At 50.9% G+C, this 15,659-nt stretch overlaps 1 protein-coding gene across 1 annotated transcript in view; it reads right to left on the bottom strand.

Moving 5' to 3' along the window:
• The window catches only part of ITGA11 (integrin subunit alpha 11), a 148,734-nt gene that overhangs the window by 24,081 nt on the left and 108,994 nt on the right, over nucleotides 1–15,659 (bottom strand). Inside the window, exons 12-16 of the mRNA XM_003929689.4 lie at nucleotides 9,340–9,488; nucleotides 5,641–5,781; nucleotides 5,161–5,364; nucleotides 3,947–4,077; nucleotides 570–736 (exon numbers count right to left, since the gene is read on the bottom strand). Of these exons, the coding sequence (XP_003929738.3) occupies nucleotides 570–736; nucleotides 3,947–4,077; nucleotides 5,161–5,364; nucleotides 5,641–5,781; nucleotides 9,340–9,488 (792 nt within the window). The remainder of the gene's footprint in view (nucleotides 1–569; nucleotides 737–3,946; nucleotides 4,078–5,160; nucleotides 5,365–5,640; nucleotides 5,782–9,339; nucleotides 9,489–15,659) is intronic.

The following is a 15,659-nucleotide window of genomic DNA, read 5'->3' as shown; positions in this document are numbered from 1 at the left end:
CGCAGTAGTCCTGGAACCTGCAGCTCACTTCTTGAGACCACCTGGGCCCTGGGCTGGCATGAGCAGGTGTCTCCATTCGATACTTATCTGGAAGTGATGGACCCTCAGAAGGAAACGGCCCTGCTGGGGGCTCACATCCACTTCTGAGTGGGGCTCCCTGCTGCTGGGGTCTCAGTGGCCTGGCCTCTGGGTTTCCGGCACCCCCTCTGTAGACTCCTGGGTCCACCTCTTTCCCTGCGTCCAGGAGGACTTCTGGGCTGCCATACCGCATTTTGCTCCACTGCCATCAGTCCCGTGTTCTGATCCAAACTCTGTGCCCACACTGTGTCCTTCTCCCTTCCTCTCTGTCATTGTCACCCCTGCTCACTGCCACCCTCACTCTGGCATGACATCCCCTCTTTGTCCTTTGGAATTACAGCACCAAATGGGATCCAGCAGTCACCCAGAGTGGCTGTAGGGTGACCTGGCACTTAGCACCGATTTTGGGAAAAGCCCAGGCTTTGAAATAGAGCGAGGTGCAGGGGGGAGGCTGGAGCTGGGCGATGGGGAGAAAGGAGGAGCTGCTTTACCAACAGTTGTCGTTTGGAAATGGGGTGCCAGGAAGATGGGCGTGAAGCAGAGGAAGGCGGCCAGGCAGGTGGCATCCCTGCCACTTCGCTTGCAGTCCCTGTGGAAGATGTTGATCTTGGAGGGCTCAAAGTGGAGGCTGGCATTGATCTGAACCACAGGGCGGGACCTGGAGGAGAAGGGCCAGTGAGCTGGGGTGGGGCAGGGACTCAGGCTGCCCTGCTGTGACTGCGGGGAAGGGCAGGATCTGCAAAGCCACTGGAGGGGGTGAGGTGGAGGATGGAGGGGGCTTCAGATGTCAAAGGATTGGCCAGAGTGAGCACGGGGGATGAGGGCGCAGCCACCTCGCCGTCCCTCCGCACAGCCCCTGCTGACTGCCCTCTGTCCCCCATCACCTCTTACAGCAGTGGTTCCCCACCCTGGATGCGTATCTGAGTCATCTGAAGAGCTTAAACAAATCCTGGTGCCTCAGCTACGCTCTAGGCAAAATCACATCAGAATCAGGCCTTAGCAGGTTTCAAACAATACCTCTGAAATTTTCGTACGTTTGCACGCCCCCTGGGGACCGTGTTAAAATGCAGATTCTGATCCAATAGCTTGGCACAGATTTCGCATTTCCAATAAGCTCCCAGGTGATGCTAACTTCCATGGACCACACTTTGAAAGAGTAAGGTGTTAACACTCCCCAGGTGACTCCAGCATGCAGCCAGCACCGTCCACCCCCACACTACCCCATCCAGGTAACCAAGGAAATACAAATTTACTCTTATATCCATCTAAGTCGAATGTAATTAGAAATCTATCGTCTCTCCCAACCATGAATGTATATACAAAGAAATACGAGTAGAGTGGCTTAGAGGATCTGTGCTGATTCTCTGTTCTTAGCATCAAGGGGGACAGCGCCTCTGTGCTATAGAGTGGAAGGTTGGATTTGAGTCTGGGTTCCACCAGTTCCTCGCTAGACCTTGGCAGGTCACATGATCTCTGTGATGGGGGATTGTGAGGATGAGTGGAGGTGAGAACGTCCTTTGACAGTGCAGAATGCATGTGTCAGCACAGTAGGTTACATCTGAAGTTCTCAAACTTGGCTTCCCATTAGAATCACTTGGGTAGTTTTAAAGAAATTACTGCTGCCCAGGTCCCTCCACAGAATTTTGCTTTAATTGGTCTGGGTAAAGCCTGGGCGATGACATTTTAAAAGCTCCCCTGGTGATCTAGGGCAGTCATGTTTGAGAACTATGGGGCTTGATCATAAAGTCTCCCCAGCGGGCTGTGGCCCACAGTTTCATCATTATTCAGGGAGCACACAGGTGTAGACTTCAAAACCTAGAGCTGGATCCAATCATTTCTGTGAAACTGATTCTCCTGGGGGGGGTGTGTGCATATGTGTATCTTGCTTCTGGAGTTTTGCTCTTGTTGCTCAGGCTGGAGCGCAAAGGCACGATCTCGGCTCACTGCAACCTCCGCCTCCCATGTTCAAGCAATTCTCCTGCCTCAGCCTCCCAAGTAGCTAGGATTATAGGCATTTGCCACCACGCCTGACTAATTTTGTTTGTTTGTTTGTTTGTTTGTTTTTGAGACGGAGTTTCGCTCTTGTTACCCAGGCTGGAGTGCAATGGCGCGATCTTGGCTCACCGCAACCTCTGCCTCCTGGGCTCAGGCAATTCTGTCTCAGCCTCCTAAGTAGCTGGGATTACAGGCATGCGCCACCATGCCCAGCTAATTTTTTTTACATCTATTTTTAGTAGAGACAGGGTTTCACCATGTTGACCAGGATGGTCTCGATCTCTCGACCTCGTGATCCACCCGCCTCGGCCTCCCAAAGTGCTGGGATTACAGGCTTGAGCCACCGCGCCCGGCCCTAATTTTGTGTTTTTTAGTAGAGATGGAGTTTCTCCGTGTTGGCCAGGCTGGTCTCGAATTCCCGACCTCAGGTGATTCGCCCAGCCTCCCAAAGTGCTGGGATGACTGACTTGAGCCACTGCGCCTGGCCAGTTTATGTGTTACTTTAAAAACCTGCTAAGTTCTGCATACCTGCCTCCCCGGGCCTTGGTAATTTGCCTTGCTTTCTTGACGGGAACCAAGAACCAAGACAGTGAACACTTTGACCATGCCTTGCCAGCCCAGGCTGCTGTTGCTGCCGCCGCCGCCGCCACCACCACCACCACCACCACCACCACCACCACCACCACCACCACCAAGGACCTAAGAGCCCCCACATGTGGCACAGACCTTCGAAGAGAGGCCATGCTCCTGGGCACTGACTGAGCTGCACCTGCCTGGCCCTGGCTTCCCAGTGCTGCCTAGAGGGCCAGGTGACATCACCAGGAGTGTGGAGCGGCAGGTGCTCTGGCCATGACAAGTGAGGGATCTGAAGGAGCCACAAGTCTGCTGCTGCCGCTTCTTCCCCTACAGTGGGCTGTTTTATGCTGCACTGGAAATGCTGAGGTGCTGAGCAAAGAGCTGCAGGCGGCCGCTCACCGTCTGCGCTCCCTTTCAGCTTCACCTCTGCTTCTTGGGTTGCACCCTACTCCCAAAGCATTCGCAGAGGCTTTTGCCTCAGGCTCTGTTTTCTAGGAAACCTGGAGGAAGATATCTCCCCCTTGGCTTGTGGTAGTCCTGTGAACAGGAGCCCAGCCTTTCCTGTATTCTCCCTGTGAAGTTATAGATCTCTGTTCAATGCCTTTTTAAGGTTATAGGGCAAATATGATTGCATTTGTATAAAATCCTAAGTAGGGGGGAAAAGGACAGGGAGGAGATACGCCACCACGTTAACAGTGACCTTGGTAAGGTGGTGGCAGGCCGAGTGAATTTTTTTATTTTATAAATGTTCATTATGTTATTGTATTTATAATAAAAAATGTCTCATCAACATATTTGAAAAAATACTCAAGGTTTTTTGGCTCAAAAAGTAGCCAACATATGGTAAAATAAATGGGTGTTTAGGAAGCATGAAAATGAGCCCCTGAAGAAAGGAAACAAGGAGTCAGAGGGCTTTGGAAGAAAGGAATCTCTGTACTAAACATTCCTCCACGCCAGGGGAGATGGAAGGTCCTCCCAGCTGGTAAAAATATGCTCAGCTTGCTCCTGACAGTATTAGCGCTTGAAAAGTCGAAGCAGAAAGACATGCCTCAGTAGCCAGAACTTTTAGGACAAATTTTAAGAGCGGGGGGCTTTTGGACAGGACTTCAGTTTATATTGAATTTACACTGATTTCACGAAAAGAAAATGTGTAAGCAAGATGGGCTAAGAACAGGGTGAGTCTAGCGCAGGGTGGCTCAAGACAAGGGACAAAGATCCTGAAGCCTATCTTTAAACCCCCCGCATTCATCATGACCTTCAGAAGAGCCCAGGAGGCGGGATCGGTGGGGAAACCAACCACAGAATCACAGCGTTGCCAAGGGCACCCACTGCCAGGTCGATAAGCCCATCCTCATCGAGGTCCAGTTGCCCGTGGATGCTGCAGCCAAAATACTGGAGGCCGGTAGCCAGCTCTGAGGCTGTGATTCTCTGCAGGGAATGGGGGGAGAGAGAAAGAGAGAGAGAGAGAGAGAGAGAGGGGCATGCATGCTGTGAGTGTGGGGGCAGGCGGCCCTGAGTGGCAGGAACAGTCGGGATGTTTGAAACCACTAAGAAGCTTCCCCAACCCAAAGCAATCTCCTCTCCTGGCCTGTCCTGGCACCTGAAATTCCTACCATTCAAGTCATTCTTTTGGATTAAGATATTGTGTCTTAAAAGAGCTCCCTATTAAGTGTGAATACATGTGACTTGGCAGGCGGCCCATTCAGGTCTCTCACGCTGGTCTCTTTGTGAGGCTCTCTTACTAATAAACCGTGCACGCAAAAGGATGATCCTCGGTGGGTGGGACCTGAGATGGGTGGGTTTTGAGATGAGCACAGTTTCTAGCATGAAGCAATTCCAGAGAAGGGTGAGCCCAGAAGGGATTCTCCGCTGGTAGGCATTTGCATGCATTTGTGTTGGCGGGGAGTGAGGGTCAGGTGCCAGGGACCTGTTGTTTGTTGTTGCGGGGGGTGGGGGTGGGGGTGGATAAAGGCAAGCAGGAAGAGGGTGCCAAAGTGGGTGATGGGAGGATCCTAAAGGTAAAGTGCTTCTCCCCTCCTCCTTTTTTTTTTTTGAGATGGAGTTTCGCTCTTGTTCCCCAGGCTGGAGGACAATGGTGCGATCTTGGCTCACCGCAACCTCCGCCTCTTGGGTTCAGGCAATTCTCCTGCCTCAGCCTCCTGAGTAGCTGGGATTACAGGCACGCGCCACCATGCCCAGCTAATTTTTTGCATTTTTAGTAGAGACGGGGTTTCACCTTGTTGACCAGGATGGTCTCGATCTCTTGACCTCGTGATCCACCTGCCTCAACCTCCTAAACTGCTGAGATTACAGGCGTGAGCCACCGCGCCCGGCTGAAATGCCCCCGTTTCAAAATTTCCGCTTAGGGGAAGCACGGCTGGGATAGACTGGAATCCGTTCCCGTGAGAGGGCGCGGCAGAAAATCCCGAACCAGATGAGGCCCAGAAGCTCCTGGGTCTCCTGCAGTCCCATTTGCTCTGCCCGCTTCCCCGGGGGTGGGGGAAGCCTGACCTGCTTTGGCGTCTTCAGGATGCTGCCCCCGAAGCCGTGGAAGATGTAGATGGCTCCCGCGTGGTTGTCCTCTAGGGGGGCTCCCACCACCACATCGTCGAAGGAATCCTGATTGAGGTCTCGAACCGAGGCGATGGAGGACCCAAAGCGGGCATTCTGGTAACTGTGCGAATCCTTCAGCGTTCCGTTATAAACAAACCGGTTCTGCAAAATCAGGGGCAGAAAAAGGCCGGGGAGGGCTTGGTAAAAGTTCCTCAGGCTCCTAATTCCCTCTGCAGGCTGCCCCGGCATGCGCTCCCTACTCCACTCCCCCAGAACCCCTGTCTCTGGTACATGAGGCCAGCCATGGAGGAGGCTCCGATTCTTCCCAGGCCTGGCTCCAGCACTGGCCTCGCTGGTAACCCATTTTCCTCGTGGCTACCCAAGTCAAAGCAGAGGTTGGGGACCCTTGAGAAGCTGCCCAGCCCCGCCCAGCCATACCTGTCTCAGCTCATAGACGTACACCTTGCCTCGTTCGCGGCCCTCGCTGAAGTACATGGGTGCGCCCACGAGCAGGACATCAGTGACGCCGTCGCCGTTGATGTCCACCGAGGTGATCTCACTCCCGAAGTAAGAGCCTATCTGTGCGCGTGATGGGGGAGAGGAGCGGGCTGGCTGCCAGCTCTCAGCCCAGAGCCCTCACCGCGCCAGCAGAGGGAAGCCAAGGCCATCCTGTGACTCAGAATTCTCCTTGAACAAACGGGTCCCCTCTTCTCGGGCGCGCCCTGTCCTCTCCCTCGGAGCCGACTTGCCTGTTCTGTTCGCCCTTCTCTTTCCTCTTTTCCTTCTGTCATCATCCCCTCCCCACTCTTCTTTCTATTGTTTAATTTTATTGGTGGCCATTTATCTTGTATGTAGTGATATAATAACAAAAAATAAGGAAAATGTTTAACGGTATGAAGAAGAAAACAAAAGTTACCCATAGTCCCGACATCCAGATATAACAACCATGAATGTTTTTGTGGATTGTCTTCTAGTTTTTTTCCCCTGAGGCATGTTGCCTATTTGTACGTGTATATATGTTTTTATTTTTACAACCTAGGGTAATAATGCAAATATAGTTTATATACTGATTTTTAAATAAAACAATACATCGCTAACATTTTTTCTATGATGTGTTATATTTTTGTCTACAACGTGATCACTGGTGATTCCACAGTGCTCTGAAATATGGATGTATCATAATATATTTTTTTGTTTTTGTTTTTGAGATGGAGTCTCACTCTGTCGCCAGACTGGAGTACAGTGGTGCGATCTCGGCTCACTGCAACCTCTGCCTCCTGGGTTCAAGTGATTCTTCTGCCTCAGCCTTCCAAGTAGCTGGGACTACAGGTGCCCGCCACCACGCCTGGCTAATTTTTATATTTTTAGTAGAGACAGCGTTTTACCATGTTGGCCAGGATGCTCTTGATCTCTTGACTTCAAGATCCGCCTGCCTTGGCCTCTCAAAGTGCTGGGATTACAGGCACGAGCCACTGAGCCTGGCCCATAATGTATTTAATCAATTATTGCTGGACAGTTAGTTTAACATTTTTTTTTTCCTTTGAGACGAAGGTTTGCTCTATCACCGAGGCTGGAGTGCAATGTGCGATCCTGGCTCATTGCAGCCTCAAACTCACAGATTCAAGCGATCCTCCCACCTCAGCCTCCTGAGTAGCTGGGACCGCAGGCACTCGCCACCGTGCCTGGCTATTTAAAAAAATTATTCGCAGTGGTGGGGTCTCGCTTGTTGCCCAGGCTGGCCTGGAACTCCTGTGCTCAAGTGATTCTCTCACCTCAGCCTCTCAAAGTGCTGGGATTACAGGTGTGAGGCACTGTTTTTTAATTTTTGATGTTATAAATTGCTCTGGCATTAGCATCGTGGCTGGTGAATGATGATTTCTTTCAGTGTCTGAGCACTTGCTGTGTTCACTTTCTGCTTGGGGTGCCGGCCTCCCCACTTCAGTGAGGGCACTACTCACCCCCCCATCAGAAACCCAGAAACCCTGACTCCGCCTTCCGCCTCTCCCACCTGCAAACCTGCCAGCAAGTCCTACCTGGTGCCTGCCAGTTCACCAACTGCTGCCCACCGCTTCTTCCCCAGGTGAAGCACCTTCCCAAGGGCCTTCCAGCCTCACGCTGGCCCCTTCGGCCCACCCCCATGGCACCTGGCGTGGCCTCTGACACCACTGCCCCTCTGGCTTTTGGGGTAGTATCTACTACCAGCAGGACTGTGCTGGACCGTCTTCCCTTCCCAGCCTCTGTCTCCCCAAGCCCCAGCTCCCAATGCAGTGCTCCTGGCTCCTGCCGAACTGAGTTATTTCTCTTCTCCAAAAGCCCCAGGCCTTGGCCGGCTTCCAGGCTTCCCTCTGCACAAGGTTTTCTCTTGCATGATCCTCCCCAGATCATCCCCTGCCATCCCTCAGGTCTCAGCTGAAGTGTCACTTTTTGCTGGAAACTGTCCTTGACCTTCACCTTTCTGCTCCCTGCCCCTTCTCCATGGCCTCTTCTCCACAGTCCTCCCAGCAGCCCCTGTTCCCTCCGCTAGGAACCTCATGAGGGTGGGCACTGAGCCTGCTGTGTTCCCTCTCGGCCAGGGTACTGTGCCTGGCACACAGAAGGTGCTTAATTAATGCTTATTGGATCGCTGGGTTGCTGAGGAAAGGGGAAGGTGTCCTGTTCATGGACAGGCCTGTGTGGGATGGTTTATGGCCTTGGGTTAGCTCATGTGAGCCCCACGCTGCTAGGAGAGAGGGTCATCCTCATTTTACAGGGAAGGAGCCAAAACTCAGAGAATGGGAGCTGCTTGCCAGGGTCAGAAGGCTGGTCACCTGGTCACCACCAAGCTGGCTGGAACTGGGGTCTGTCTGACACCCTGGCCCATGACTCTGCTTCCCCCGCCCATCTCTGGCTTGGTGTGTTTTCAGAAGAAATCTATTCTCAAGCATTAACAGCTTTTAACTGAGGAGAAAGATAAAAATGTAGGAGAGAGGAAAGGGAACAAATAGACACGGGAGGGAGAGGGAAGCCATGTGCCTACATAAAGTAACTAAGAAGCAGACAGCGAGCGAGTGAGGGACGGGGAGGGAGAAATTTGTCTAAATATGTGGCCTCAGCTATGTGGGTCACCGCGATTTGGAATCCACTTAATTTAGCTGCCTTCAGCACTGCGGTTTCTCGTTCGGATGTTGGAGGCGGAACTGGGCAGGAAAAATGTCATCAATTCATCAGCAAATTCCCTCCAGCTCTCCAGGTCTAGCCCTCGATTCCCAAAAGAGCTGGCCCTGGGTGAGTGTGGGCGGGCAGGGCAGAGGGTGAGAGCTGAGCCGCCCGAGATGGCCCAAGCCCAAGAGACGGGGAGGAATGGCAGGAGGGTGGCGCTCTGCAGCTAGAGGGATTTAGGTTAGACTTGGTGAAGAGCAGGTTTCTCACGGTGACAGGCCAAGGGCAGTCAGAGATGCAGGAGACAGGGCTGTTCTCAGGCTCAGGAGAGCCGATGGGGACCTGGGGACAACATAGAAGGACTGGGACAGCGCTCAGCTCCGGCCTAGAGAGAACACGGGTGCTGCCGGTCGGGAGGAGCCCAGGCCTGGTTTTGGGGTTGTTGGGGGCCAGGAAGAGCCCAGGCCTGGTTTTGGGGTTATTGGGGGTCAGGAGGTGGCATGATGCAGGCAGCACCACCAAGAGGATTCTTGGCTTGACCCAGTCATGAATTTGCCGTAGAACCCTGGAAAAACCACACTGCTTCCCAGGACCCCAGTTTTCCTCTGCGATGGGAGTGACTTGGATTGGAGCCCTGTTTTCACCACCAATGACTCTTATCATAGCTTTCCAATGTGCATCCATCACTGTCCAACACAGGACTCGGCACACAGTCTGGCTGCCAACCACCTCCCTGCAGGGCAGTGCCATTGGCAGCCTTCCCATTCCGCACTGCTTCCCTTCCAGGAAAAGGGAAGGAGCTGGCATCCTGGAGGACCCATGGGGCCTCTGTGGGTGGATGCGCACTCCTGCCACTCCTGACAGCATGAAGATGGCTGGAGGAACATGACTGCCCTTCAGGGCACCCAGTGGCCCAGGCATGCCTGTATTCACTACCCTCCGTTTGTCTGACCCGCCTCCTCTTCCATCCATCCCTGCCCCAGGCTCCCCCTTCATTACCTGCTGGCCCTGCAGAGCCTGGTGGATGGTGAGGCTCCGGTTGCTGTGCATGGTGAACAGGATGACTTTGCCTGTGTGGTTGAACCGGGGGGCTCCGGCCACGTACACCCGCCCCTGCCTGGAGGACACGACCGATGTGACTGTATACCCTGCCACAGGAGGAAACAGGCTGATCTTTGGCACCATGTCCTCAGCAGGCCTTCCTCGGGCCGGGTGCGTGACTTGGCCATGCCAGAGGATGGGCCAGTGATGGGGTAGGTTCAGGGCCAGCTAAGCAGATTCAATCGTGCAGGGCTGTAATTCCTAGGGGAAGCTGGGGAGGCCTGGAAGAGACAAGGCCCAGGAGATGGGTTTGGAGGGTGGAGAGGACTCACCGCACCCCAGCCCTTGCTGGAGAAAATAAAGGGAGCCAGGTGGGGCTGCTAAAAGAGATCACTAACTTGAAATGCATACATCCCTCCTTCGCCTGCTCATGAGCCGGCGGAGGGCAGCAGCGAGCAGGGCTGACTCCAGCCTCACTTCATTTAATATTGGGCAGACTGTGTTTTTGTTCTTCATCAGTCTTCACCCTTGAGAACTAACCAGTATCCTCTTTATTACCACAAACGCCTGCTAAGTGGCTCACCGAGGACTAGAGTGTTAGCCGTGAAAGTGGAAGTAATTGATTAGCTTCAGATATTTACATGGGGTCTCAGGGATTCTTGAAGCTCCAAAGCTTTGCAGACTCAAAGGAGGAAGCTCCTGTGAGTCCCATACATACAGCATACCAAAGAGAAAATGGAACCCCAGGGGCTGTTTTGGAGAGGCTGCCAATCCCTGCTCCTGGCATGGCTGTGCCTGATCGCTGTGATTCTCAAAGTCACCCACCCAGTACCCAGGAAGCAAATGTGCAGCTCTTCGGACAACTCTCCCAAAAGTGGGCTCCAGCAGGTATGGAAAGCCAGTGGCATCCCAGAACCCCGCTTTCTGCCAGACAACCTTGGATTCCAGATTTGAGATGGGTGTTGGGCCTTGGTGACAGTTCCTGGGCTGTTTCTGGGGAACAGATGTCTCCTGCAGTGCACATGTGTGAGTGTGTATATGCACATATGTGCATGTGTGTGTAACCCTGTCACTTGGGTCCCACTGGCTGCTTCCAGAGGGGCTACAGGGTGTACAGGGGAGCTGACTCAGTGCTGGGGGTGAGCCGCTCTGGCTCCAGACTCAACAGTTTTTACTTTTGAGGGTGTACTTTGGGGAATAAGGCTTGACAGTTTCTTAAGACCAAGACCTCACATAGGGGTGGCTAACATGGCCATGTATTTAGAGCAACCATAAATATACAGGTGGGTGGGCTTAGCCTGTGGTGTGGAGCAAAGGTTTCTTCTAAGCGAAGCCCTCCGTGGCACTACTGACAATGTTCTCAGCTAGCCCTGGGCTTTTGGGCTTTGGCAGAAGGGCACTGACATGAAATCGGGGGCCAAGTATCCTAGGGGCAGGCGTGGGCCCGCTCTCAAAGTTCACAGAGCTTCCTGCCTTCCAGCTGTCTGTGGGTTGGTGTCTTTGGTTCTCAGGCAGCTCTCTGGCCAGCAGGAAGGGCCATTCTGAGGCTGGGCCAGCCTCTTCAAAGGCCTGATGAAAGGGAAGGGATGTGCCCGAAATCTACTGCATCTCAAGTGGAGGCTGGGAGCTGGCCTCCGGGTCTCCTTCCCCTGCAGTGCTCCTCTCCCTTGGGACATGGGAGGAATCTTCCAGCAGGCATCTCCGCCCCAGCAGAGAACCCAGACACTGCCCTCACTGGATGACTCCGAGAGGGAGGAGGAGGAAGAGAAAAGGCACTTCCTCAAGACCCCCACCCAAAGCAGTGACTGGCTAAGGCATGACAGCTGGGCCTCATGAATGTCCCTTAGCCCAGCTCCACCCCTCCAGGGTCTTCTGGGAAGCAAAGCAGGGTGGCTCTGCTGGGCTGGGGGAAAGTCATCCTGCTGTGCTCTCACTCAGATATATTCAATAGCTCCCTATTGTCAGCGTGAAAAATCTCAAACCGCTTAACCCGGCATTCGAGGCCTCCTGCTACAGCCTAGCCTAACCTGCCCTCTCCTCCACGTTCCCACTTCTCCCTCTGTGCCAGCCACACTCTTCTACTTCTTGGGTCCTGAAATAACCTTCCCACACCTCCCTCCTTTGCTTGGCACCTCCTTGGCTTATTTGAAACGTCTCCTGCGGTGGAGACCTGGGGTAGGCTCCAGCTCCTACACAGTGGGTCCCGAGTGTGCCAGCTCGCTGGGCCATGGCCGACCACACCGTTTCTCTGACTCACTTGGAATTACCTTCAATGGCCCTGGGACATCCTGATGTGATCGGCCTTGCTGTTGAATGCCTTGTGGCACCCGTCCCTGCGCTCCCTCTTTGGTTTCCTCACTTTCAGTGCAGTGCTGCAGACCTGGGGGCAATCTCAAAGAAACACGAGGGATTCTAGTTTCTAGTGAAAGGGCTGCTAGCCTTTGCTCTTCCAGCGTCTTTCCCGGCGTTTGAGCATTTGCCAAGGCAAGGACTCCAATCTTTCTTTTATTTGTGCTTTTATCTGCTCTCCTACCTCAATTGTGTTGTAATTATCTGTGCTCGTGTCTGTGTCTCCCACAGGCCAGGAAGCAGCTTGAGGGCAGGCGCTGCGTGCTGCTCACCATGGAGCCCTCACAGCATCAACCACAGGTGCTATGCAGTTCCGGTTTAACACCTTGCAAATTAAATTAACATCTTGCGAATTCAACAGAATGCAAACCCTAGGGCCAGATGCTGTTGGGAAACTTCTAGAGATCTATACTTCTGAATTTTCTTTTCTTTTTTTTTTTTTTTTTTTTGAGATGGAGTCTTGCTCTGTCCCCCAGGCTGGAGTGCAGTGGCGTGATCTCAGCTCACTGTAACCTCCCCCCTCCTGGGTTCAAGTGATTCTCCTGCCTCAGCCTCCACAGTAGCTGGGACTACAGGTGTCCACCACCATAGCCAGCTATTTTTTAGTAGAGACAGGGTTTCAATGTGTTGGCCAGGATAGCCTCGATCTCTCGACCTCATGATCTGCTCGCCTCAGCCTCCCAAGGTGCTGGGATTACAGGCATGAGCCACTGCGCCTGGCCCACCTCTGAATTTTCTAGCACAGTCCTGATTGCAGCATTTTGGCCTTTTGTCAGCAGAGGGTCCTAAGGTTGGGGATGGAAAATGGGGTAACCACAGTGTGGGCAGAGTCATAGGCAGGGTGTTGGCTAAAGAGCTGAGGAACAAAGGTCAGGATGGGACGGAGCAACAGAGAGAAGACAGGCACCTGGACAGATCTGCTGTCCACTCTGGGTGGCCTAAGAGCATGGAGGACAGGACTGGGGTCCCAGGAGGCTTTAATGAGAAATAATGTCACAGACAGTGGACTTGGTTCAGAAACTAAGACCCAGAGGCAATGGGGACCCTGAACTTCACCCCCTTTGCTGTCCTCCCTTCTGGCCCTTCCTTTAGAAAGGAACAAGCCATAATTCACTATATAAACAGAATCAAAGACAAAAACCACATGATTATCTCAATAGATGCAGAGAAGGCCTTTGACAAAATTCAACAGCCCTTTATTCTAAAAACTCTCAATAAACTAGGTATTGATGAAATGTATCTCAAAATAAAAAAAGCTATTTACAACAAGCCCACAGCCAGTATCATACTAAATGGGCAAAACCAGGAAGCATTCCCTTTGAAATCTGGCACTAGACAAGGATCCCCTCTGTCACCACTCCTATTCAATATACTACTGGAAGTTCTAGCCAGAGCAATCAGGCAAGAAAAAGAAATAAAGGGTATTCAATTAGGAAAGGAGGAAGTCAAATTATCTCTATTTGCAGATGACATGATTGTATATCTAGAAGACCCCATCGTCTCCACCCAAAATCTCCTGAAACTGATAAGCAACTTCAGCAAAGTCTCAAGATACAAAATCAATGTGTAAAAATCACAAGCATTCCTATACACCAATAACAGACGTAAAGAGAGCCAAATCAAGAATGAACTGCCATTCACAATTGCTACAAAGAGAATAAAATACGTAGGAATACAACTAACAAAGGACGTAAAGGACCTCCTCAAGGAATACTACAAACCACTGCTCAAGGAAATAAGAGAGGACACAAACAGATGGAAAAACATTCCATGCTCATGGTTAGAAAGAATCAATATTGTGAAAATGGCCATACTGCCCAACGTAATTTATAGATTCAACACTATCCCCATCAAGCTACCAATGACCTTCACAGATCTGGAAAAAACCACCTTAAATTTCATATGGAATCAAAAGAGAGCCCGCATAGCCAAGTCAATTCTAAGCAAAAAGAATAAAACTGGAGGCATCACAGTACCTGACTTCAAACTACACTATAAGGCTACAGTAATCAAAACAGCATGGTACTGGTACCAAAACAGAGGCATAGACCAATGGAACAGAACAGAGGCCTCGGAGGCAACGCCACACATCTACAACCATCTGATCTTTGAAAAACCTGACAAAAACAAGCAATGGGTAAAGGATTCCCTGTTTAATAAATGATGTTGGGAAAACTGGCTAGACATGTGCAGAAAGCTGAAACTGGACCCCTTCCTAACACCTTACACTAAAATTAACTCCAGATGGATTAAAGACTTAAACATAAGCTCTAACCCCATAAAAAACTCTAGAAGAAAACCTAGGCAAAACCATTCAGAACATAGGCACAGGCAAGGACTTCATGACTGAAACACCAAAAGCATCGACAATAAAAGCCAAAATAGACAAATGGCACCTAATTAAACTTCAGAGCTTCTGCACAGCAAAAGAAACAATCATTAGAGTGAATCGGCAACAAACAGAATGGGAAAAAATCTTTGCAATCTACCCATCTGACAAAGGGCTAATAGCTAGAATCTACAAAGAACTAAAACAGATTTACAAGAAAAAAACAAACAAACCTATCCAAAAGTGGGTGAAGAATATGTACAGACACTTTTCAAAAGAAAACATATATGAGGCCAACAAACATATGAAAAAATGCTCATTGGCTGGGCGAGGTGGCTCAAGCCTGTAATCCCGGCACTTTGGGAGGCCGAGGCGGGTGGATCATGAGGTCAAGAGATCGAGACCATCCTGGTCAACATGGTGAAACCCCATCTCTACTAAAAATACAAAAAATTAGCTGGGCGTGGTGGCGTGTGCCTGTAATCCCAGCTACTCAGGAAGCTGAGGCAGGAGAATTGCCTGAATCCAGGAGGCGGAGGTTGCAGTGAGCCGAGATCGCGCCATTGCACTCCAGCCTGGGTAACAAGAGCGAAACTCCGTCTCAAAAAAAAAAAAAAAAAAAAAAAAAAAAGAAAGAAAAGAAAAAATGCTAATCATCACTGGTCATTAGAGAAATGCAAATCAAAACTACATTGAGATACCATCTCACGCCAGTTAGAATGGCGATCAATAAAAATTTGGAGACAACAGATGCTGGAGAGGATGTGGAGAAATAGGAACACTTTTACACGTTGGTGGGAGTGTAAATTAGTTCAACCATTGTGGAAGACAGTGTGGTGATTCCTCAAGTACCTAGAAATAGAAATTCCATTTGACCCAGCAATCCCATTACTGTGTATATACCCAAAGGATTATAAATCATTCTATTATAAGTATGCATGCACATGAATGTTCACTGCAGCACTGTTTACCATAGCAAAGACCTGGAACCAACCCAAATGCCATCGATGATAGACTGGACAGGGAAAATGTGGCACATATACACCATGGAATACTATGCAGCCATAAAAAACGATGAGTTCGTGTCCTTTGTAGGGACATGGATGAACCTGGAAACCATCATTCTCAGCAAACTGACACAAGACCAGAAAATCAAACGCCGCATGGTCTCACTCACAGGCGGGTGTTGAACAACGAGAACACACGGACACAGGGAGGGGAGCATCACACACTGGGGTCTGTTAGGGGGAACTAGGGGAGGGACAGCAGGGGGTGGGGAGTTGGGGAGGGATACCATGGTGAGAAATGCCAGATACAGGTGATGGCGAGGAAGGCAGCAAACCACATTGTCATGTGTGTACCTACGCAACAATCCTGCATGTTTTCACATGTACCCCAAAACCTAAAACAAAATTATATATATATGTGTGTGTGTGTGTGTGTGTGTGTATATATATATATATATATATACACACATATATATATACATGTCCCCCCTAATTGCCCTTCTTCAGTATTTCTTTGCAGTGTCTGAGTTGCTTCCGTGTATGTAAACCGTACTCCTTGGTTTTATATATATATGAGAAAGGAACAAGCCATG

The sequence above is a fragment of the Saimiri boliviensis genome, chromosome 2 (assembly GCF_048565385.1).
Source record: "Saimiri boliviensis isolate mSaiBol1 chromosome 2, mSaiBol1.pri, whole genome shotgun sequence".
NCBI classification, from domain to species: domain Eukaryota; kingdom Metazoa; phylum Chordata; class Mammalia; order Primates; family Cebidae; genus Saimiri; species Saimiri boliviensis.
This window is presented reverse-complemented; position numbering and strand designations above follow the sequence as displayed.